General features: G+C 48.4%; 11 protein-coding genes across 11 annotated transcripts; 7 read left to right on the top strand and 4 right to left on the bottom strand.

The window, feature by feature from the left end:
- Positions 1-976: 976 nt before the first annotated feature.
- On the bottom strand, positions 977-2674 carry MGYG_05447 (Atg29p; the record flags this gene model as incomplete). Its single annotated transcript, XM_003172817.1, has 6 exons — positions 977-1089; positions 1208-1879; positions 1938-2033; positions 2105-2305; positions 2427-2499; positions 2585-2674. The coding sequence occupies 6 exons, from the start codon at positions 2672-2674 to the stop codon at positions 977-979; spliced, it is 1245 nt and encodes a 414-aa protein (XP_003172865.1).
- A 279-nt stretch (positions 2675-2953) lies between these two features.
- MGYG_09086 (hypothetical protein) lies at positions 2954-3367 on the top strand (the record flags this gene model as incomplete). Its single annotated transcript, XM_003172816.1, has 3 exons — positions 2954-2988; positions 3045-3303; positions 3344-3367. The coding sequence occupies 3 exons, from the start codon at positions 2954-2956 to the stop codon at positions 3365-3367; spliced, it is 318 nt and encodes a 105-aa protein (XP_003172864.1).
- Positions 3368-4506: 1139 nt separating this feature from the next.
- Positions 4507-5998, top strand: MGYG_05446 (hypothetical protein; the record flags this gene model as incomplete). Its single annotated transcript, XM_003172815.1, has 2 exons — positions 4507-5260; positions 5283-5998. The coding sequence occupies 2 exons, from the start codon at positions 4507-4509 to the stop codon at positions 5996-5998; spliced, it is 1470 nt and encodes a 489-aa protein (XP_003172863.1).
- Positions 5999-7272: 1274 nt separating this feature from the next.
- On the top strand, positions 7273-7668 carry MGYG_05445 (hypothetical protein; the record flags this gene model as incomplete). The annotated part of the gene is made up of 1 exon (XM_003172814.1): positions 7273-7668. The coding sequence occupies one exon, from the start codon at positions 7273-7275 to the stop codon at positions 7666-7668; it is 396 nt and encodes a 131-aa protein (XP_003172862.1).
- A 224-nt stretch (positions 7669-7892) lies between these two features.
- On the bottom strand, positions 7893-8831 carry MGYG_05444 (hypothetical protein; the record flags this gene model as incomplete). The annotated part of the gene is made up of 2 exons (XM_003172813.1): positions 7893-8710; positions 8765-8831. 2 exons carry the CDS (start codon positions 8829-8831, stop codon positions 7893-7895), a joined length of 885 nt encoding a protein of 294 aa, XP_003172861.1.
- A 494-nt stretch (positions 8832-9325) lies between these two features.
- On the top strand, positions 9326-11113 carry MGYG_05443 (acetyl-coenzyme A transporter 1; the record flags this gene model as incomplete). Its single annotated transcript, XM_003172812.1, has 2 exons — positions 9326-10722; positions 10777-11113. The coding sequence occupies 2 exons, from the start codon at positions 9326-9328 to the stop codon at positions 11111-11113; spliced, it is 1734 nt and encodes a 577-aa protein (XP_003172860.1).
- A 285-nt stretch (positions 11114-11398) lies between these two features.
- MGYG_05442 (hypothetical protein) lies at positions 11399-11945 on the top strand (the record flags this gene model as incomplete). Its single annotated transcript, XM_003172811.1, has 2 exons — positions 11399-11497; positions 11562-11945. The coding sequence occupies 2 exons, from the start codon at positions 11399-11401 to the stop codon at positions 11943-11945; spliced, it is 483 nt and encodes a 160-aa protein (XP_003172859.1).
- Positions 11946-12196: 251 nt separating this feature from the next.
- MGYG_05441 (hypothetical protein) lies at positions 12197-12693 on the bottom strand (the record flags this gene model as incomplete). The annotated part of the gene is made up of 4 exons (XM_003172810.1): positions 12197-12254; positions 12331-12389; positions 12440-12465; positions 12534-12693. The coding sequence occupies 4 exons, from the start codon at positions 12691-12693 to the stop codon at positions 12197-12199; spliced, it is 303 nt and encodes a 100-aa protein (XP_003172858.1).
- A 391-nt stretch (positions 12694-13084) lies between these two features.
- On the bottom strand, positions 13085-16872 carry MGYG_05440 (mitotic cohesin complex; the record flags this gene model as incomplete). Its single annotated transcript, XM_003172809.1, has 4 exons — positions 13085-13452; positions 13483-15811; positions 15909-16273; positions 16344-16872. The coding sequence occupies 4 exons, from the start codon at positions 16870-16872 to the stop codon at positions 13085-13087; spliced, it is 3591 nt and encodes a 1196-aa protein (XP_003172857.1).
- Positions 16873-17578: 706 nt separating this feature from the next.
- MGYG_05439 (urease accessory protein UreD) lies at positions 17579-18778 on the top strand (the record flags this gene model as incomplete). Its single annotated transcript, XM_003172808.1, has 1 exon — positions 17579-18778. One exon carries the CDS (start codon positions 17579-17581, stop codon positions 18776-18778), a length of 1200 nt encoding a protein of 399 aa, XP_003172856.1.
- Positions 18779-19831: 1053 nt separating this feature from the next.
- On the top strand, positions 19832-20479 carry MGYG_05438 (glycoside hydrolase family 24; the record flags this gene model as incomplete). The annotated part of the gene is made up of 2 exons (XM_003172807.1): positions 19832-20116; positions 20186-20479. 2 exons carry the CDS (start codon positions 19832-19834, stop codon positions 20477-20479), a joined length of 579 nt encoding a protein of 192 aa, XP_003172855.1.
- Positions 20480-20988: the final 509 nt, after the last annotated feature.

Below are 20988 nucleotides of genomic sequence, written 5' to 3'. Positions count from 1 at the left end.
ATAACGAAAAATGGCGTTAACAAGCTTAATCCATGCTTGGTGGACTAAATTTAAGGGCCTGACAGGGCGTTCTAGCTATAGAACAACCGCTATTATGCTTTCAAAAATTTAAAATCAACTGCTGGGGATGTGTCTGGTAGGTGTTATTTCTCTGTGCTGGCTATCCTGTCTTTGAGGGGTATTGGAAATCCTATCTCTGATATTCGAAAACCTCATGGCGAATATTATCGGGCTGCTAGATGAATAACACTGATCACTTGGGCCCGCGGCCGCGGGGCATTTCATATCAACATTAACGTATCGAAAAATATTCTGTAAAAAATATCGATCCAAGCTGCAGCACGGGAGGACTAGGACTGTTGTAGATTCGTCCATCCATCAAGGACACCCATGGTGTTCATTGCCTTTCAGCTAGCCATTCTTCGAATCGGAACAGGTGAGGATGATGGTATTCATTTTGATTCCATAGAAACAAATCGGAGGGTCAACTACCAGCCTATAGAGCCAGAGACGCTGCAAATACTATTAATCAAAGATAAGGTTATCTTTGCCGTGGGCATACAACCAGCAACTTTGACTCCAAGTATTTTGTGTATAATCGCGGGGTATGATATTGGTAGGGCGTGGAAGGTGTAAAAGCGAGAGGCGACCCGGATATCCAAACAGCCTGCAAAACGGCAACCTTCATCGGGCAGGAATCCATGAATTCTAACCCTGAAGTTTTAGTTCCAGCGGAATATACAGGTGTGGGATGCTCCGGTTGGGTTCAAAAGAGGTGTGTTTAGATCCGGGGAGTAGCGGCATGACCCAAAAATGAGCCTGCAAGAAAATCAAAGTATCACCATGTGTCCAAATGATCCCAGACAGTTGCCCTGCGACAACGCATCACCGATACACGCAACATGTGTCAGCTGTGAATGATTTATGTGTAGAAAATACATACAACCATGAGATGTTAATGTCAGAGAGGGGGTATTTAGAGGTATCTGCTACGTAGAGCCTGGCTGATAGTACTCATCCGGCTGGTAACACCACTACGCATATTACTCAAGAGAGCTTCTTCTAATGCAGACTGGGAAACACTAGCATCTAAGCAATATTAGAATGAGACATTAAGTTAGCATACCGCTTACCAAAATGGGCAACTAGAAGAGGGGGAAGAAGAGGGCAAGAGCTTTGAGCCCGCTTAACATTAATTACAACGTACCATCCAAATCGCTAAAACTGCTTCCCATACTAGGAGTGCCTTCGCTACCACGTCCATGAGGACTCCGTCCGGCTAGCTCTGCAGTTCGCCGTGGGCTTAAGGGTCCGACTGGGGCGGCGGGGCGGCGGGATGCGGACGGCCCGTTGGCAGGTGATGCTGCTGCCATGCCAGAACTAGAGCTAGTTGTGGATGATGGCAGTTCTTGCTTTGCCTTTGCCGGCGGCGTGGCGGCGCCCGATACTTGTCGACTTTGATGTTTGATATGATCGGGCGTTTCGCGTAACGTTGCTGCGGGGTCACCAAGGGATGCAGCTTTCCCGGTCTCATGTATAGATTCAAGTGGGAGAAAAGCAGGAGAGTCCTCCTCGTCGTCTTCCTCCTCGTTCTTTGGGGGTGCTCGTTTCTGGACCATGGAGAATTTCCCATACCGTCTATATTGCGGCCGGTTGGAGTCTTCGTCGGAGTCTGAGCTTGAACTTGATGAGGATAAAGGTTCAGGGCTGTCTTCGTCCCCCCGTGGAGACAAAGGTGGTAGGGCATTCGTTTTTGGCTCTCCTCTTCCTCTTAACTGAGGCACTTCGCCCGAGCTTCGCCTATATGGTTTCGGTAGTGTGATCACGGCATCTCCAGACGAATGGTTTCTAATCGGGGTTGGACGGGGAAAATTCGGGGCTATTGAAGGGCGTCAACATCGACCAATATCTCTGTAAGAGGTTAATATGAAACCAACCCTGGGATATATTTGGAGTCTGCGGGCTGCTGCTATCTGCCTTAGCTGCTGATATGTCTCGCTGAAGCGCGAACAGCCTAGATTGTATGCGAGATCCTGACCAAGAGCGATTATTTGGTTAGCTTGATATCAGCACCAACAATATTTCTACACTAAATGGTCCATACCGTCACTACCAGATCTATACATGGGCACACTGCCACCTGGAGTACCGCCACCGGCAGATGTAGCCTGCCCGGAAAGGGGGTTCTGGTGCCCGACTCTCCGAAACTGCGCCCTTACTTGAGACAGGCGCCGATCATATAGCCAGGCAACATGTTGGAGCAAGAATGGAAGGGTGACATTGAACTTCTCGGCGCTAGAAGCCACTAATTAGCTGAAGTAGTCATGACAAGGCGTGTTGTTGTACTACATACAGAGCTTTCCCTACATACGAGTGTTAGCAGTCTCTATAACGCTAACCAGGGGGTATTAGAGCCAGCAACTCACAGTCTACCCCTTCTTTGGGGGCTACAGAGAGAACATCCCATAATATTCTATCATTACCGGCATCCCAGTTCACCTATCTCAAGCAAATTAGCGCTTAGAGCTGAGCCACCGGTGATAGTTAACGATCTAGTTATAGATCCATGGACGCTGGAGCTCACCGGTGGTGGATCAACGAAGTCGCCTCGCGGGAACGGCAGGCGAATGAACACGGTGAATCTGGGGTCACCGGCGAAGTCCTGGGTAGCCATGTTAGCTAAATAGCATGTAGCAGGGCGGTTAGTATAGCAGATCCTGCATGCTATGCGCCGTATATCTATGACTTGGTCTCTTGTTGCTGCTCGTTATCCCAAGTTCGTCTGTTTTGACGTCGAGTGTTATTGTATTACGTAATATGCCCAGACCTGTATCACGTGCTCGTATCAACAAAAAAGAAAAAGAAAAGAAAAACAACAACGAAAAGGGACAAAAAAGTTGACGATGAATATAAAAAATTAATATTTAAACAAAGGAGGCTAGGATGAGACAGGATGGACAAGCCGCCGGTGGAGATAGCAGCATCCCGGTGCGTGCGTATATTTTATTATACGTATGAAAGCGTCTGACCGGGGTTAGCTCTAGTCTGCCCGCTGGGTTGGTAGCTCTGCAAAGCCAAAGCAGCAGCATCAAAGGCCGCCCGGCGCCAGCGAGCGAGACAGAGGTTGGGGGATTTGCGGCGGAAGGTATAAAAGTGCTACTTTATGCAAGCTGCTACAAGGATCGGGCACATCACCGACTGCCAACTGGCTGCTTGACTGCGTCCCCAGGGAATCATGCAAACAGCTCATCCACCCCACCAGCAGGAGACCCCTGTCTTGATATATCTACACGACCATACTCCGTACGGATACTAAATGTACCAACCTGCCAACAGTTAACAGTTAACCGGTTTCTGTTACATCTAACAACTTGGCCTGGCACTCCGGATGGCTCTATGGCCAGGAACTTCAGTTCTTCTCGCTATTCGCCTTTGAACAGCTCCCGTGGTAGCGGTCAAGCGCGTTACAGATGGCTCCTGGTCCTGGACGGGTGAATACTCCGTCCCGTTCAACGAGCTTTGAGGTACCAAGTACCGGTGAACACAGCGAGGGCGCAGGAGAGACGCCCTGACGGGTGTATCGGACGAATGCCACCCTGTCACTTCCATGTCGCTCTCCAAGATGTTCATGCATACTCTGGCGGTGTGAACCGGGCAACAAGGCGGTTGGGTAGATATTTCCCTATCACATGATAAGCGGCAGCCCTCCTTCGCCAGAAAGGTATTGGCGAAGAGGGTTTAAAGGAGAAAAGGAAAAAGAAAAGAAGACAGGATATACTCCGTATACGCCTAGTGAAAGGCGGCCTAGCGGGCGTTTGCATGTGGACAAGGAGTTGACGCAGCGAGAGGAGAAATGAGAAAAGGGGGGAAACCCCCAACGATGAAAAAGGACAGACATCTTTCAATCACTGATCTACAGCGTCAACTCGCCTTTTGGACATCGGGACAGTCGATTTTACCTTTGGCCAGGCGATATATGGTGCGGAGCTTAATCATCAACCAGAGAGTGGTCCTTCCGCCAGCACCGAACCAGGGAAGCCACCCATGACGTGCATATTGAACTTACACGGGATTCTATATATCTGAGATCTGTTCGCCTGTGCGGCTCCAGAACTTGTCAGGTATATACAGAATAATTGCTCCTGAGGTGGCCTTGTTTTTTTCTTATTTTCCATGCAAGGGAGATCTCCTGCTGGCGTCACTCGGGGTTTTAGTCGCCGTCTCCTACAGTAACATAAGTCCACAACCTTCGCTTCGCCATAAATATAGGTGGGACTGATTTGCCTCGACAACCGACAAGTTATTCTTCCGTGTTTCAGGTAGTTATACAAAAATACTGGCACACGGTGTCTTAGGTTTTTCGGCCAATGTTCCTGTTGGAATCGAGGCTGTCGTATAACTAGAATAACCCTCCGTTCATCAACATCTACATCCGCACCATTAACTACCTGGACCAAGCAGATAAAAAACAATTGAATTCCATTGTCTTTAACGAACCCGCCAGCCATGGCAAACCAGGAGGGGTTTCCAACGGCTCACCCGGATACCCTACCATACGAATCAAGTTATCGTGAATATGTACTGCGGCTGTCAAAGGAGGAGGTTGAAGTAGAAGAACTCGAAATTCTTCGTCAACAAGCACTGGATCTCGGCTTGTCTATCAAGGGCGACAGCGTAAAGCCAAACGGAAGGCTGGAGCCTACCTCGGAAACTTGCTCTTCTTCGACAACAACCTCGTCAACCCTGGTATCACCCAGTCAAGTCACTATTCCTTCGTCGGTGTCGTCCTCAACTCAAAGAGTGCCCAGTAGTGCTCATTCCGTCTCATCAATGGCAACCTGTCCGCCTACATGCAAAGAGGGCGAGAAACATCAGAAACTCTCCATCTTTAGCCCTGCTCCAACCAGACACTCGTTCGACGCCTCATATTTCCAAGATCATCGGTTTACCACTGGCTTTAGACAGTCGATAATATCCCGATTCCCTCTTTTTAAGAAGCGGTTATCCGTGCCGGATGCCGTGTTATCAAAACCCCCACCTCCCCCCAGCGCTTTACATATATTCCCTCAAGACTACACTGTCGAGGCCAGAGTAGAGTCTGCGGCTTCATCCGAGGCCCCATCTCCAGCTCAGCTGGAAATTCCCGAAACCGAAGAACTGATTGATATGGACTCAGTCGCCCGAAGCCTATCATGCTCAATTCTGATAACCTTGCGAGAGATTCATGAAGGCCAAAAGAAAAGGCATCTGCAATTCAAGGGTCAATCTATAAACTCTATTAGAACAAAACATGATGCCCTTATTGAAGCGAAGCGGAGGCAGAATCACGAAAACGAAGCGGCACTTGAGTCCCAGGCAAGCAATCCCTAAGAAAAGATCATTTTTCAATGTTGAAGAGTTGCATACTAACGAGTCCGTAAAGAACGCTGTTAGAGCAGCCCGGATTGAGGAGAGGGACCTCGTTGCTGAAATATCCCTTGTTGCAGAGCTACAGCATGAGAAAAAATCTCTCCAAACCAGCATACGACACATGGAGGCATACTTCAGTACTCCACCTCCTAGCCTATCATCCGATAAAAATGATTTCTATGCCAATCTCCAACCACGCGAGTTTACTAACCAGAAACGAAGACGCTTATTCCAAAGCTACCACGAACTTGCTACGCTTGACGCACTGCATCGATCGAAAATAAAAGTCCTGAGGGATAGACAAGCCAGGGCTTTTGAAGAGTCATGGCAGGCGATGGAGCTTGATTCTATTGAACTTGCTAAGAAGAACAGAGAAATTTTGGAGAATCTTGAAAGGCAAAAACAAAATGAAACCGTGGCAGTGTTGGCATGGTTAGATGGCAAGAAACGGGAACTTATCTATAGGTGGGAACTGGAGGAAAGGATTGCGAGAAAGAGGTTGGAGGAGGAGACTGGGCTGACTTATGGCCCTTTGCCTACAATATCATTCAACGAAGGCGAATACGATGGCCTCGCCTCGGATATTTGAATGTTGCAATATCCTTTGTGTTAAAAGCAAATAGTGGAGGGTATAAAACTACCAATCCAATGAAAATCTACTTCCACGCAGTGTATAGATAACCTTGGCTAGGTATCTACCCTTCCATGTCCAAACCTTCGCATCGCCACATGTTTGATGCTTTACTCTCCAATACTGTCCTATGGGTGCAGTTTATGCGGGACCTCTTTTTGCAGTAAATGGTTAAAAGATGCCAGTACTCTCTCCAGTAACATCCCTACATATGGAAGAGCTCGCTAGCTAAAGTATGATATCCCGCAATGGTCTCTAGAACATAAAAATCCGATGACCAACTCTTCTCGTACCCCAAGGACTCGGCTTACCGGACAGCAGCTTAACGGTAGCATAGTTTCGTATTTCTTGGTTGTCAGATCTGTCATTTAGTGTCTTTGCGCCTGGCGGTTTAATAAAGGATGTTGTATAGGCGCGTCCCTACAAGCAGAATTAATATCATACCACTAAGAATATCATTGATAATCACGTCGATCCGGCTCTGCTGGAGTTATCGTCTCATTCAGTGGTCCTCAAACTAAAAATAAACATATCAACCAAACAGTGGGGAACGGCAGCCTCAATACGAGATGATTGTGGGTGTTTAAGAGAAACTTCCCACTCAATATTCAATCCTACTTCGGCAGGCCGCTTTAATAGCTACATTCACAGCAGGATATGACACACGTGGTATAAAACAACGTACCAAGAGGGGTTTGAGTATCTTTGGGAGATACGAGCTCGTGTGCTAGAACGGACATAAGTACTGATTCTCCTTAAATCGTCCGTGGCAGCATCTAAATAACTCGACCGACTCTCCAGTTTGAGTCTATCACAGCTGCCTATGCATCTCTATATCCGCAATATAATCATGATATTGCTCCGAGGGTAACATTGGGAAATACGGGATGGAGCCCAGAGGTCAAGGAAGCCCAGAGGTCGCCAAACTCCAGTCAAGGCATTGTTTGGCCAATTGGTGCTGTATGGGATAGAACGTGGTTATGGCCGTCGAAGCTGGGCGATGTGAATATCTTGAGATACGGCATGGTCAACTTCAGGTATAAAAGGTCTGGCTTGATGCCACCAATCTGACCTTGAAACCAGCAAGCAATCCCGCAATCCATCCAGTCTCAAAAACAACCTGTCACCACCACAACGATCAGCTGTAAGCCGATTCCCGTTGATCTATACCCTTTACCCAGAGATCCAGACACGTTCCTAACACTGTGCATGTGCAGTCCACCTTTGCCAAAATGAAGATCTCATCTCCCGTCATTGCGGTTGCCGCCATTGCCTTCGCTTCTTCCGCCAACGCCTGGCGTTTGAATGCCTACCAGCTCCAGAACTCTGAGGGTCCCAAGTTCACTGCTGGTGGACCGGGCGCTTCCGGAAGTGCCTGTCACAGCGTTGGTGATCTTAACAACAAAATCTCCTCCATCGAGTGGTACTCCGATGACCCAACACACAACACCCGCTGTTGCTTCGTCCCCTTCAACGGCCTTGGCTGCACCGATGGCCTTGGTCAGAGCTGGTGCCGCAACATTCGTGTCTACGACCTTGGTATGATCGGTATGGACAACAAGATCAGCTCTTTCCGTACCGACTGCTATAAACCAACCACCAAGCGCATGGAGGAGTTCCAGTTCTAGATTAGCCGTCAGCTCTTGACGGCCAGCACATGGCGCAGCTATTGTTTATATTGAGCGGGTATCTTAATCCGATGATGTATATAGTAACACCGTCGTCCTAGGCGGACGCTAAAGGAAGATCAAAATTGACTTTGGTGTTTTCTTCAATCATTGGCTTGTAGTTTGATTGGGATGAACACCTCTTTTTAGTATTATCGTGGAGAATCAGTAGTAAGCTGATATTGTTATGTTTTGCTGTCAAGGAGCCGTTGCACGATACCTTCAGCTCGAAAATCACCCCCAGCGATCGTCGTTTCAGTTATCTTGTCACGGCCATTGTCGCCTATGATAATAACCCTTTCAACCAAGCCCCGATTGCATACCTTGACTCTGCCTATGCGTCCATCCTGCCACTGGAAGCGTATGTACCTAGCTTCAATCGACGCAGCAGCGACGGACAATATTCCGAGTTTATGCGCAGGCGTACTAGTGGGTATATCATTCGAATTTAAGTCGAGGATGCCCAGTTGTTCCTGTAGTAAAATAATAACATCTCTCCGCAGGTGCCATGTGACAAGCTCTCGGCGCAGTTCCCGTACCAAGCCCTTGAGGTTTTGTTTCTTTCTTTTCCACGGCTTCAATAGCCCATCGGAGTCATCATTCGGTGCCTGTCCCGGGAGATATTTCTGTTCCAGATGCTTCAGCGGTATGAAAACTGGTATGGTATGCCGGTGTATTTGTAGCGACTTGCGCTCGTCTCCTGTGCGTCTAAGGAGTAGATAATATGGCTTCACAAAGGTACCATCACGAACATTAACATCAATTCGAACGCCCAATAGTTCAGGCGAGTCTGTATGAGGTGATGGGTCTTTGAATGGAAATGAAGTAGTTGAAAACACTATGCGATGGTGGTTTGTCTCGGCGTGTCTCCCGGACTCGACAATGGCAGATGGCGCACCAGAATCGACCTGGCTCAGGAGATGCGACTCAAGGCTATTTCTAACTGTACTACTAGACAGCAGACTGGCCGAGAGGATTTGTCTTCGCGCCGTGAGTTTTCGAACTGGGTTCACAGTTAGCTGGTTCAACACAACGAATATTCCAAGAAAATACCTACTTTCTTCGCGCACAGCGGATATCTCCTCATCCAACGCGGCTGGTTGGCCTTCTTCCACCATCGCCATCGTGTTTACCACCATCCACGTATCTGTCGTTGATGTCGGTGTTACGGAGTAAGTTGAATGTGATGTCGTCGACTTTGACGGTCAAATGTAAACAACCGGCTTAGTCAGCAACCGTCGCGATCGACCTACGACTTTTTTCGTCCGCGAAAGGACAACTATGCACCTTGCAAGCCGACTTCACAGGCGCCAGAGGGGGGATTCACTCGGATACGGAGTAAATTGGCTTATATACTGGGTAACTAGACGCTGCTCGTATCCTCTTCCGTGGCCCAAGCACTTACTGACACCTGTTCTCTAGGCCGAACCGTGTACCATACTTATAGTCCGTCGCGGCCCTTCTCTGTGCTCTAGATAGATCGAAGCGACACCATGTCTTGTCCCTTCTCCACATAAATTCTCCGGGATAACTAGTTAGTCTGATAGCCTCACCGGCGCTCTCGTGCATATACACCCAGTCCCTCATTTTACCCGGTTTCGACATCGTGAAGACCCAAATGAAACGCAAGAACGGTTCTGTGAGAAAACGAGCCAGTCGGCAGAGCCTCAACCTACACACAAACGGCCACGCCAGCACCGGCGGCAGCATGGAGTCGCAGATAGAGATGCGCAAGAAGGGCGTCTCCCTCGAATCGACGTCGACACACACCTCCAGGGTGGTGGGCCAGCCGGACTTCTCCCTAGACGACTCTCCCCCGCCCACTCCCCAGTCTGCCGCGGCCGTGAGCACCAGCTTCAGCGATCTACCGGCGTCTGATAAGCGAAATTTCCTCCTGTTATGCGTGCTATACTTCCTCCAGGGCGTCCCTATGGGTTTGGCCATGGGATCAGTACCTTTTCTCCTCAAACCAAACCTCTCGTATGGTCAGATAGGCGTGTTCTCGCTCGCATCATACCCATACTCTCTCAAGCTTCTATGGAGTCCCATAGTGGACGCGGTTTGGAGCCAAAGGGTCGGACGACGAAAGAGTTGGATTATGCCTATCCAGACCTTCTCCGGCCTAGCCATGGTATATCTTGGTAGCCACATTGCCAACATGATGACCGCGGCAGCCGATAAGGGGGGAGATGGTATATGGGGGTTTACCAAATGGTGGTTTTTCCTTGTCTTTCTCTGCGCAACGCAGGATATTGCTGTCGACGGCTGGGCCATCTCTCTGATCTCACCTCAGAACATTGCCTTTGCCTCTACCGCCCAGACAGTCGGCCTTACGGCTGGACACTTCCTCTCATACACTGTCTTCTTGGCGTTCAACTCCCCCCATTTCGCCAATACATGGTTCCGCTCTACCCCGTCGAATGAAGGTCTCATCACTCTGGGTGGCTATCTGAAGTTCTGGGGATGGGCGTACCTCCTCGTTACCATTGGACTGGCCGTGCTCAAAAAGGAGGAAACCTCAAAGGATAGGGACGGCATTGTCGAAGTATACAGGAGCATGTGGAAGATCCTGAAACTTAGCAACATCCAGACTATCATCATCATACATCTGATTGCCAAAATTGGCTTCCAGGCCAACGAAGCCGTGACAAGCTTGAAGCTCATCGACAAGGGCTTCGGTCAAGATAACATGGCCCTCGTCGTTCTTGTTGACTTTCCGTTCGAGCTTGCCCTTGGGTATTATGCTGGAAAGTGGTCGACAGAGTATACCCCCATGAGGCTGTGGTGCTGGTCGTTCGTAGGCCGACTTGTAGCCGCTCTCTTAGCACAAGCCGTTGTCATGATTTATCCAAGCGCTCCTGGCGCCACCGTCCCCGGATGGTACATGTTTGCAGTTATCGGCGAGCATTTGTTGTCTACCTCGATGAACACCATCATGTTCGTTTCCTGCTCTGCGTTCCATGCAAAGATATCTGACCCAACGATTGGCGGAACTTACATGACCTTACTTGCAACGTATGAATTCCCTTCGAATACCTAACAATACTTCTTTGCTAACCATTTTACCAGCGTCTCAAACCTTGGAGGTACATTCCCTAAATACTTCGTTCTCAAACTCGTCGATAGCCTCCACAGCGCCACCTGTATACCTCCATCCAAGGCCCCACAGGGAGTAGCGTCTCCCGTCACCACTCCTTTCTCCTGTTCTCTCGAGGCAGAAAAGAACCGTTGCACTGCTGGAGGTGGCGTATGCCGAGTCGACCGTGACGGCTTCTATTATACGAATATATTATGCGTGGCCATCGGCGCCATTACTTTCTGGTTTTTCATCCGAGGAGCCGTGATGAAACTTCAGAGACTCCCCTTGCGTGCATGGCGAGTCACTCCAGAGGGTACAGGTAGATGACGTCGATGCTCACTTCCATGTAAGATAGAAATTCATCTCTCGGTTTTCTTTTGGTCTTGGTTCCGGTTTACACAAGGCACAGGTCTGGCTATTACCTTTTTTAATCATCGCGTTATGTATTATTAATATATCATTTGCCCTGTAAATATTAGTTACAATAGAAAGCCTTGACTCTTATATGGTTAGTTCTCGTATACCACCCCGTATAAATAAGTAGTTGAATACAAGATGTAGCCCTCGTCATTCCTTTTATATCATTCAATATATTGAACCTCGATGTTAACAATGTCCAGCAAAATACCAGATACGCTCACCGGGGGATGTCTATGCAAGGAGATCCAATACACCATTGAGATCCCAAAGGATATCTCCTGGCCTCCAGATGTAAGTTGTTACCAGCATGTAACCATTAATATAACTACAACTACTTGCTGACGCTTCCTGCCAGCCTCACACCTGCTGGTGTACACAGTGCCGCAAAGCAACCGGCTCTATCATCCTTCACTTCATCACATTCCATCCATCCACCGTGAAATGGAACGGAACGCCCGCTGAGTTCGTATCCAGCGCCCAAGGACGCCGCGGATTCTGTTCAAAGTGTGGAACAAGTCTGTACTTTAGAGACATAGGACTACCAGCTGAGATTGAGATATGCTCCGGCACGCTTGACGAAGAGATACTAGAGAACCCTCAGCTAGCAAAGGACCTATGTGATCCGAGCTGTGGGCGTTTCTGGTGCAAGAGGGAGATCAAAAGTACCATCTACGAGAATTCTGCTGGCAAACGATGGCTAGAGGGAAGCAAGTCGCGGCTCATGTACGATGGAGAGTAGATACTCCCGTCCCCTAAAGACGCAGATAGCTATAATTATGAACGGAGTTCGAATCCCTTGCATTTACTAGCTAATGTATGCAGTCCTTAACCAACTGCCTCGCTAATAATAACTCCTGAATAAACCATTGTCTTGCCAACATCTACCTGGGTATCAAGTCATAATCGTTTGTGTGCCATGACCCTGGGGTCTATTCGTCTTGAACGGCGTCTGGTAGAGCCAATAACACATCCAAGGCCAGTAATCATTCGTCAAAATGGGATTGCTCGGCTTATAGACTCGTTGATATCGACTGGCGTCCTTAAGACTCTATATAACACCAACATGTCAACTTGCGTATTCGTAGATACCTAGTTATCACCCAGGCTGCAGTTGAGAGACTCACTTCTTGCCCACTTCAGTGGCACAGCATCCGCAGAATAATGAAGCTGGATAGCACACAATCTAGATATGCCATTAGACAGTATCTGATAAGCTTTGGAGGCTTAACATACTGCCATCAGAACTCCTACCCAGAAGCCTACCGGTGGAAGATAATGTTAACTGTCAGTATCTATATGTTTGTATTCAACTATGAGAGATTCTCACCAAATGTTGGGCCTACAATCTTGCATCGGCATGCGTTATATGTTCCACAGTGGATGCATAGAAAATACGGCCGTGCATCACTGCCAGTTTTGTTATTGTTATTTACCAGGGAAGTTGGCACCGCAAGCAGTCCCTTGCCACCATAATAAACATATCCCATCCATAAGTGAATATATTTTAAACAATATACAAACAAGAAGTTTACGTTGGTTGGTGCTGTTAGACACATTAATGTAACATGGAAAGCCTCTAAATATTACATTACTAGGAGAAAAGGGGTAAATGGGATGGATACCTGCTTCAAACCAATAGGGGGAGGCTGTCGTAGAGAAAATCAAGGTATAAAGTGAACAGGCATATAAAACGTTCGAAACTGAGGAGGGTCAAGGTAGTGCGGTTAAAGTATAAGTACAGGCGGATTAAATCAAACCGTAAGAGAAAAATGGTTCTTTTGTAAGAGAGTAAAAATCAGTCGATGAAAATCAGCCAGTCCATCAAATCCCAGGTCATAAAATCGTCACTCTAGTTTTGATGGCAGAGGATAATCTTGTTTAATCTCCCATTATATCATCCTCATCTGGAGGAGGGGAGACTTCTTCTCGTTCTTCTTCGCCGTCACTGGCAGCTGGTTGCTCTTCTTCATCTTCAATCAAGCCCCGGGCCCGTAGGTTCTCCTCATCATCTTCGTCTCCGACCATCGCTTCTTCTTCTTCTTCTCCCTCTTCCTCTTCTTCGTCATCATCCTCTACCAGTTTGGTAGACTTGACTTTCCCATTGCGAGTGTTTGGGGTAATTCCGTTTGCGCCGGCGTCTTCCTGGCCCTCCGGTTCTTTGCCCTTCGACACAACTCGTCTTCGGGTTGCAGGGCCATCCTTTTGACTGTCTTCTAGGTACGATATAACCTCTTTATAATTCTGACCTAGGCGTGATTTGTTTCTGAGTAACTTACGCCGCAGTTTTCCTGCCTGAGGTCCAGACACATCTAACACCCGACCAATGATAGCGAGAATGATCTTACCGGTGAGTTCGCATAGTCTTTGCTCAGCCAGCAGCAGGGAACGCTTAACTTCCTCTTCGTTTTCATCTGCATCACTCTCATCACCATCCTCATCGTCGGAGTTGAGGTCCATTTCGCTTTCGCTCTCCGCCGGCTCAGCATCTGCTGCTACTTCAAGCTTTCGTTTTGATTTTTTGGCAAATGTCTGCTCAGCGTTATCGTGAAGTCGAGATAGGATATTGCGGGTCTCTGGACTGATCTCCTGGGGAAGTTCTTGAACTTGGAATGCCAGATTATCTTTGGTCATGGCGGCGATGTTCTTCCCAGGAGGCGCTGCATGGCGAAGGGTGCCAAAGGCGGTCTGTAGGTCAAGTAATGTCGTCGTAGCTGCGAGCTTGATATGTTTTATACCGGATCCATGGGGTTGCATAAGAGCGGAAAGTGTTGCAATAAAGGATTCCCGTCGCTGAGATAGAGACTCGAAATATTCAGCATTATGAACACTTTGGTTGCTGCCAGTGGTGACAGCAGCGGTCAAGTTTTGGATCTTCCACATAAAATAGACCAACAATGTTTTGAATGTATTCAAAGCAATATCTCGCTCAAGTTTGTTCACATCTTCGTCATCGTCCTCTTCACGTAGACCTCGTTTTGCCAGCGAGAGAAGCAAGTCAACTGGGGCTTCAGCGCGTTTATTTTGTTTCTTCGAGGTTGGTTGGGGTACTGTTTCTAGAGTCGAGGTGCAGTCTGATATGCTAGCAAGGTTCGAAATGCGCATTACAGTGCCAGAGAGCGTAGTAAGAGCAGCTTTTGGCAGCTTTAAGGTTTCCGGCTCCTTTTTACCTTCCACTATATTGCTTAAAGAATCAACTGTGTCATCCCAGAGTTCCTGAATCTTGCCTTCCATGGCCTCCTTCAGCTCATCTGAGGATCGAGCTCGCAGGAAAGCGACTGTAGCCTCAGCTAGCACCGCTTGGTCAGAATGTGTTAAGAATTGTTCATTTATATTGTTCAAAAGGTCGGAGTAGGCTGCAGCGTCCTTTTGTATCTCCTGGATGAGATCGAGATTGACCAGATGTTCTAGCCGGAGAACTGGAGACGCAGCCTCTGGAACGGCCCCAAATTTATTCAGGAGCCGGGGTATTACCTGAGACAAGTTGTGTGCGATGGACTCGAGTCGTTCTTCCATCATCTGAACCGACTGTTTTGTCTTTCTTCCTTTCTTGTCTACATCCGATTTGGATACTACTTGAATGTGCAGTTTGACAGCGCACTCAAGGACTTCCAGTAGAATTGTTTCCTGTCCCTCACCTAGCTTGTATAGACATTTAATCGCAGACGTTGTGTCATTGTCATCTGTAGGCTCTGATATCTGAGAATGGTCATAAAGGAGGTATGCGGCCAAAGATTCCCAGTGTTCGAAATCCTTGAAGTGAGGGTAAATCGATTCAGTGGCCAGGACGAATCTCGATCCCATCGAACGGCCAAACGGAGAGTATTGAGAAGTGGACGGGTCGTTTTCATCATGCAGCTCAGTCTCTTGTGTATCGTAGACTTGTAACATATCTACAAGGCACTTGAACTTGATCCAGGATCGGTTGGGGGTATCAAGATTATCCTCATCTTCTTCACCGAAGAATTCATTGACCTCCTCCTCCATACTCTCAATCGAAGATTCGTAGACATCGGCAATGTTCGCAACAAAAAATTTCCCGGCAGCTTTGCGCACTCGTGGTTCAATGTCAAATACAAGTCTACCTATGCTGTCGATGTCGTCAGGCTCCAAAAGGCCGGCATCACGGATGACGTCTAGTAGCTCCACGGTTGCAGCGCGAACACCGGGTTCCGCATCCCTCATTGCCATTTCCACTATTCTAGGCCGGAAACGCTCGGTGAAACCTCGCAGGCCGGGGATATTATCTTTGCTCTGGAACAGTTTGTGTAGCTGGTGGATAACGACCGATCTGGTGGCTGCTACCGTGTCCGAGAGAACCCATCCAAGGTATCGAAGATATTGGCCATCGAAAAACATATCCTTGTACAGACTGATCCAGAGACCCAAAAGGCTCATACACTCTTGTCTAATTTTAGGGTCAACATCTCTGTATCGGTGGACAAAGACAGCATCAAAAGAATCTCGAAGCATGTCATCGATTGTTTCTAGTCTCTTCTGTCCTTCCTTAATCTTGGTTTGTAGCGCACTAATTCTTCCCTTGTTCGCGGATTTCTTTTTGCGCTCAGTCTCGAGCTGAGTCCGGGAATTGGACACGCTAGAAGACACCTCTTTAGCAATGTGGCAGAGTGTAGTCATTGGTCAAGGAGATTATTGTAGCGGTGTGCCTGAATGGTCTGATCGGCGCAGATGACATTGAACTGACCCATGCTTGGATATTTTCGAATAGGGCTGGGTCGCTATAGAGGATGGAGGCACTGTGGATGGTCCGAATAAGGTCATCGAAAAAGCTAGTCAAGACAGATTGGAATGACTTGAGATTCTTTGCTTTTGACACAAGTGGGTAGTCGGTTATATCTTGCGCCTGGTACTCCTCCTGGATGTCGGTGAGGCGATTGGAAACGTTGTCCACGTCCTCAATATCGGTGCTTTCAACTTTGATATCAGTCCCGGAGCATCTCAGGATAAAATTGATCAAGTCTCGCATTGCATTGATATTGTGCTCTTCGTATTTCGTAAGCCATTCCGCCGCAACGGCTTCAGTAGTGTGACCTCGTCCAAACACCTCCGCTGAGTTCGCGTTAGCAACAGCACGAGGGAAAAAGGAACACATACAATATACAATATAAGGAGTACATACCGTATAGACCCTCTTCATCACCGAGTTCACTTTGTCTCATCCGAGGCTTCTTCTTCTTACTCGGTGGCTTTGGCCTTTGGCCGTTCATGATAGGACGTAAGGCGAGCTCTGTCGATATCCCATTCGTGATCTTTTGCTTCTTCGTAGCCGGCTTTGCCTTTGACTTCGTGCTCTGCTGTTTCTTGCCAGCCGACGCCCTTTTCTTCACCTGCCTGCGTGCCCTTAGTTCTTCATCATCAGGCTCTCCTTCACTCTCTTCACTTTCTTCGTCCTGTCCGTCCTCGTCATCCTCATCTTCCGCTTGCGCATCGCCGGATTCATCGTTCGACGCGTCGTCTTCGTTATCGGGACCCTCAGACTGGCGTTTCCGCTTTGGACGGCTCGAATTGAATGTTTGTGAAGAGAATATCTCTGGTTTCCGCCTAACACGCCCAGATTGCCGTCTGGCAGGGCCCTGGTCTTCCTTCGGTGCGGCCTCGCTGCCTACCTCGGAGAGCGGGCTTGAGTCACGGTCCTCAGATGCTTCCATTATATATGGTATCGCGATCGGTGTTCAGTCTCGTCTGCAACGGTATCTCGCTATTCTCAGTGGTGGGAGAAGTGTCTCGCAGGTCCTCCTGGTCAACTTGCTGTAATTCGAGTCCAGTAAGTAGTTCGACCAGAAGACGCGCTAGATGTTTTGGCTGGCTTTTGCTTTCCGCGCAAAAAGGGGCCGCGGGGCAGGGCAACAGTGTGAGCTGCTCAGTAAGATGCAACCCAGCAGGCCAAAGGAGATCTCAGCTATCAGTTCGCTCCGGTCCTCGAATTTCATCGAAGTTGGAGCCGACTCGACGTTGTTTTTTGATAATTGTGAACGCGCGAGAAAAGAAAAAGTTAGGCTGTAGACTGTATTTGTGTATTGTCAGTGTTATTACATACAGGTACTGTCATTTTCCACACGATAAGCCGGGATAAGACGTATGGTAAGTAATATTACAAGGTACTGTAAACTGCTTATCTTTCCCTTTTTCTCCCCGCAAAATGCGATTTTGATACATTCAACTTCATCAATTTCAACATCTTCATCGATCTTCAACATCTTCAACTTTTCCTTTCTTTTATTCTTTACCGCTGAATTCACTCCTTTGAGAACCGTTACACTCGCTAAAGGCCGCTTCTCTGTGCGCTTTGATAGTGCCTTGAGCACCGAGGTGATAGCCAATCCATGAGGTGGCTCCTGAAGTAGACACGGCGCAATGCCGATTCTCAACTCCCCCTTTGCGCCATCAGCCTTCACCAACAGGTCTGGCCGCGGTGAAGTCGTCCTTACCGTCCTGCCACCGGCTAATCCGTCTCTGTCGACTGTTTCTTACAATTACCCTCTCAAGCTCCTCTCGCGCATTCCTGAGGGCGAACTAAAGTCCAAGTATCCGGCTACTGCTACACCGCCGTTACACCTCTACCTTCTCACCTACGGCGGCGGGCTGCTTCCGGGAGACCATATTGATGTCTCTGTAACAATAAAACCAAGGGGAAGATTGGTGGTCACCACTCCGCAGGGGAGCACGAAGATATACAAGACTGAGGCACAAGGTGGTAGAAAGAGGCCCATCCCCAAGACAGACAGCGACCGAAGCAAGCAGACTCTCAAGGTCCAATTGGGTCGTGAGTCCGGTTTATGCTTGCTACCTGACCCATCGGTGCCGTTTGCAGATAGTCGGTACGACCAGTTTCAGACGTTCACTCTGCTCCACGGGGACCATAGTAAGGCTGCAGGCGTTCCGCGGGGCGAAGGTGTCACCAAACCGGCCCACAAAGGCAGCCTCTGTGTTCTCGACTGGGTGACGGAAGGGCGTAGTGCTAGAGGAGAGAGCTGGTCGTTTGATTCATGGACGGGGAGAAATGAAGTCTGGCTCGAAGACTGCAAGACCGGAAAGAGAAGGCTGCTACTCCGAGATGCGGTGATCTTGAATAACGATGCAGCCGCGAGGCAACCAGAGATCGGCAATTCTGACAGCCCTGCACAGGGCCATCTTCCTTCTACCCAGTCGCAGACCTCAGTCCGCTCTCGCACTCATCCTCATGGCATTCTCGGGACATTGATCATTCATGGACCATTATTTGAGTCTCTTGCTGACTTCTTCATGGAGGCATTTACTTCACAGCCCAGGATCGGCGGTCAGAATTGGTCATCGAGCTCCATGTACTATCCCACACACACAAACGAGCGCATCAACAAAAGCGAGGAAGACGATGATCACAGCAACGCGACAAAAGCGTCAAAGATGCACCATGGAGATGTAACATGGACGGCTGCTCGAGTACGCAATGGATTCGTCCTCGTGAAATTTGCTGCTCCGGACTTTGAGAGCGCCCGAGATTGGCTGGGCCAAATGCTCAGGGCAGAAGGGAGTATTCAGCGTGAGTTCGGCGAAGAGGCCTTCGGCTCCCTGTAAATAGAACCGTACACTCTCCGTATATAGTTACTGCATGGTTCCATGTTTCCTATGTTCTATTGTTGGCACATTCTTCGATATGTATTTCTTTTGCTGCGATGCTGTTGATGTTGGTGGACAACTTCTGGTGCCGAGGTTGTTTCATTTGACAGACTTTCCAATCCACAACTTCAGCTCATCGATCAACTTTTGCTGCACCAAAACCAGGTACTTTCAGGAATTCCATAGTTTCTAAAGGGCCACAAATCTCTGATTGAGATTCTTCGTAGCCCCTGATCTTCCGCACATGCGAACATTCTTTGCTTTACCGTCACTGCCAGCTCGAATTCAACTCGAGATGATTGACAGTATAGCCTCCATAAAAATGGAGGACTCAACCAATTAACCAAAATAAAACCGAGAGTACTACGTCGTACCTTGATATAGGGAAATAAGGTAGCAGTCTTGTGCAAGGGGTGTTTCATCGCAGTTCGAATTAACTAAGTTAATCCGAGCTGGTCCCAGCATGTTTCTATTATTAGTGAATGTTCACTCCGTGATACGAGCCTCAGGGGCCTCGTGGGTAGGAGACTGGCAGGGCCAAACCGTGGATCGTCTATATCCCCGCCGCTTTACACAGCACAGAGAGCCGTAGGGCTCTGGTGATCGTCGATAGGAGGGGAGGAACTCGAGCACACGAGAGGCTGTGCTTCACCAAATGTGGCTATCTCTCCATCTCCTATCACCAAAAATACGGATTATGCCAACGTCTGCTCCAGGCTGAAATCACGTATCGTCTGTTGCGATGCTCGATGAGGTAGCACCGGGCTCCCTGCAGGGGGAAAGATGGCTCAAGGCCGAAATGATCAACGATGTCAGCTCGTATATTTGACTTGGGAGGTAAAGAAGTTGGAGAGAAATGGTCTATATAAACCTCGTTAGAACCTGTCCATGAAGTTGTCCAAATCAGCAAGCAAAACGACGACAACAACAGCAACAACAACACCAGCATAAATCGCATCCATACTCCGCAGCTATAAAGCTAGTCTCAAACCAACCTACTCATCAATCAAAATGCGTTCCGCAATCTTCCTCTCTGCCATCTCCTTCCTCCCAGCTGCTCTTGCAGCTCCCACCGAGATCTCAGCCAGAGCTTGTATTGGCCCAGACGTCAACGCTGCCACCATCGCCCTCGTCAAGGAATTTGAGGGCTTCGTTCCGTCTCCTGCTCCTGACCCAATTGGTCTCCCAACCGTCGGCTATGGCCATCTCTGCCAGAGCAAGAACTGCGGGGAAGTTGGCTTCCCATTCCCTCTCACTGAGGACACTGCCACTCAGCTCCTCTCCCAGGACATCAAGGTATGAATGCGTGCTCAGACTGTTTTGAGTGGATGTATAAAGCCGCTAACGAGCGATATCAAACTATAGGCCCCTCAACAGACCATCACCCTGAAGACCGCTGATGGTGTCCACCTCAACGAGAACCAGTATGGTGCCCTGGTCTCCTGGACCTTCAATGTCGGCCCAGGAAACGTTGCCACTTCCAGCCTCCTTAAGCGTCTCAACGCTCTCGAGGACGTTAACACCGTCCTCCGCGAGGAGCTCCCCAAGTGGAAATACGCTGGTGGAAAGGTCCTTCCTGGCCTCGTCCGCCGCCGTGCCGCCGAGGTTGCCCTTGGCGAGACTCCCTCCGACGTCCCTGCTTTGCCAGTTGACTGCTAAATGCAGTCTAAGCGAGAGACAGCATCAGCTGCAAGGCTTGACGCCCATGGATCAGCTCCGCTAGTCTTTTGTTTCATATATATTGCTCTGTTTTCTCCTATTATCCTCCTGTTAAATAGATCCATCATTATTTGTATCTGGATTGGAATGCAATTTATGCCATAATAAACATCTCTAGGCCTGCTCTAATTTTTCATCCTTGTGCAGAGGTTTTTCTCCGGATATCGAGGCTTGCTCGCTGCCTTGGGTATCTTTCCAACTGTATGATTGAGTTTCTAAGCCCCTATAAGGATCCATCGTACACGATAACATATCTTCTTCGTGTTTATGGTTATCTTGGGTATATCAAAACTGGTGTCTTCGACTGTCGTTGATCCAGAGCCCAAACGTCAACAAACAAAAAAATCTTGGCTTCAGCCCCAAAACTCTAAAATCTTCAAATCTTCAAATGTTGAAAAGTTGAAAGATAGAAAATAAGAGAATTGACATCGGGTATTGAATAAACCACG

Source organism: Nannizzia gypsea, genomic scaffold (assembly GCF_000150975.2).
Source record: "Nannizzia gypsea CBS 118893 supercont1.4 genomic scaffold, whole genome shotgun sequence".
In the NCBI taxonomy this organism is placed as follows: Eukaryota; Fungi; Ascomycota; class Eurotiomycetes; order Onygenales; family Arthrodermataceae; genus Nannizzia; species Nannizzia gypsea.
The sequence above is the reverse complement of the archived record's forward strand: the minus strand, read 5'-3'. Positions and strand labels throughout refer to the sequence as shown.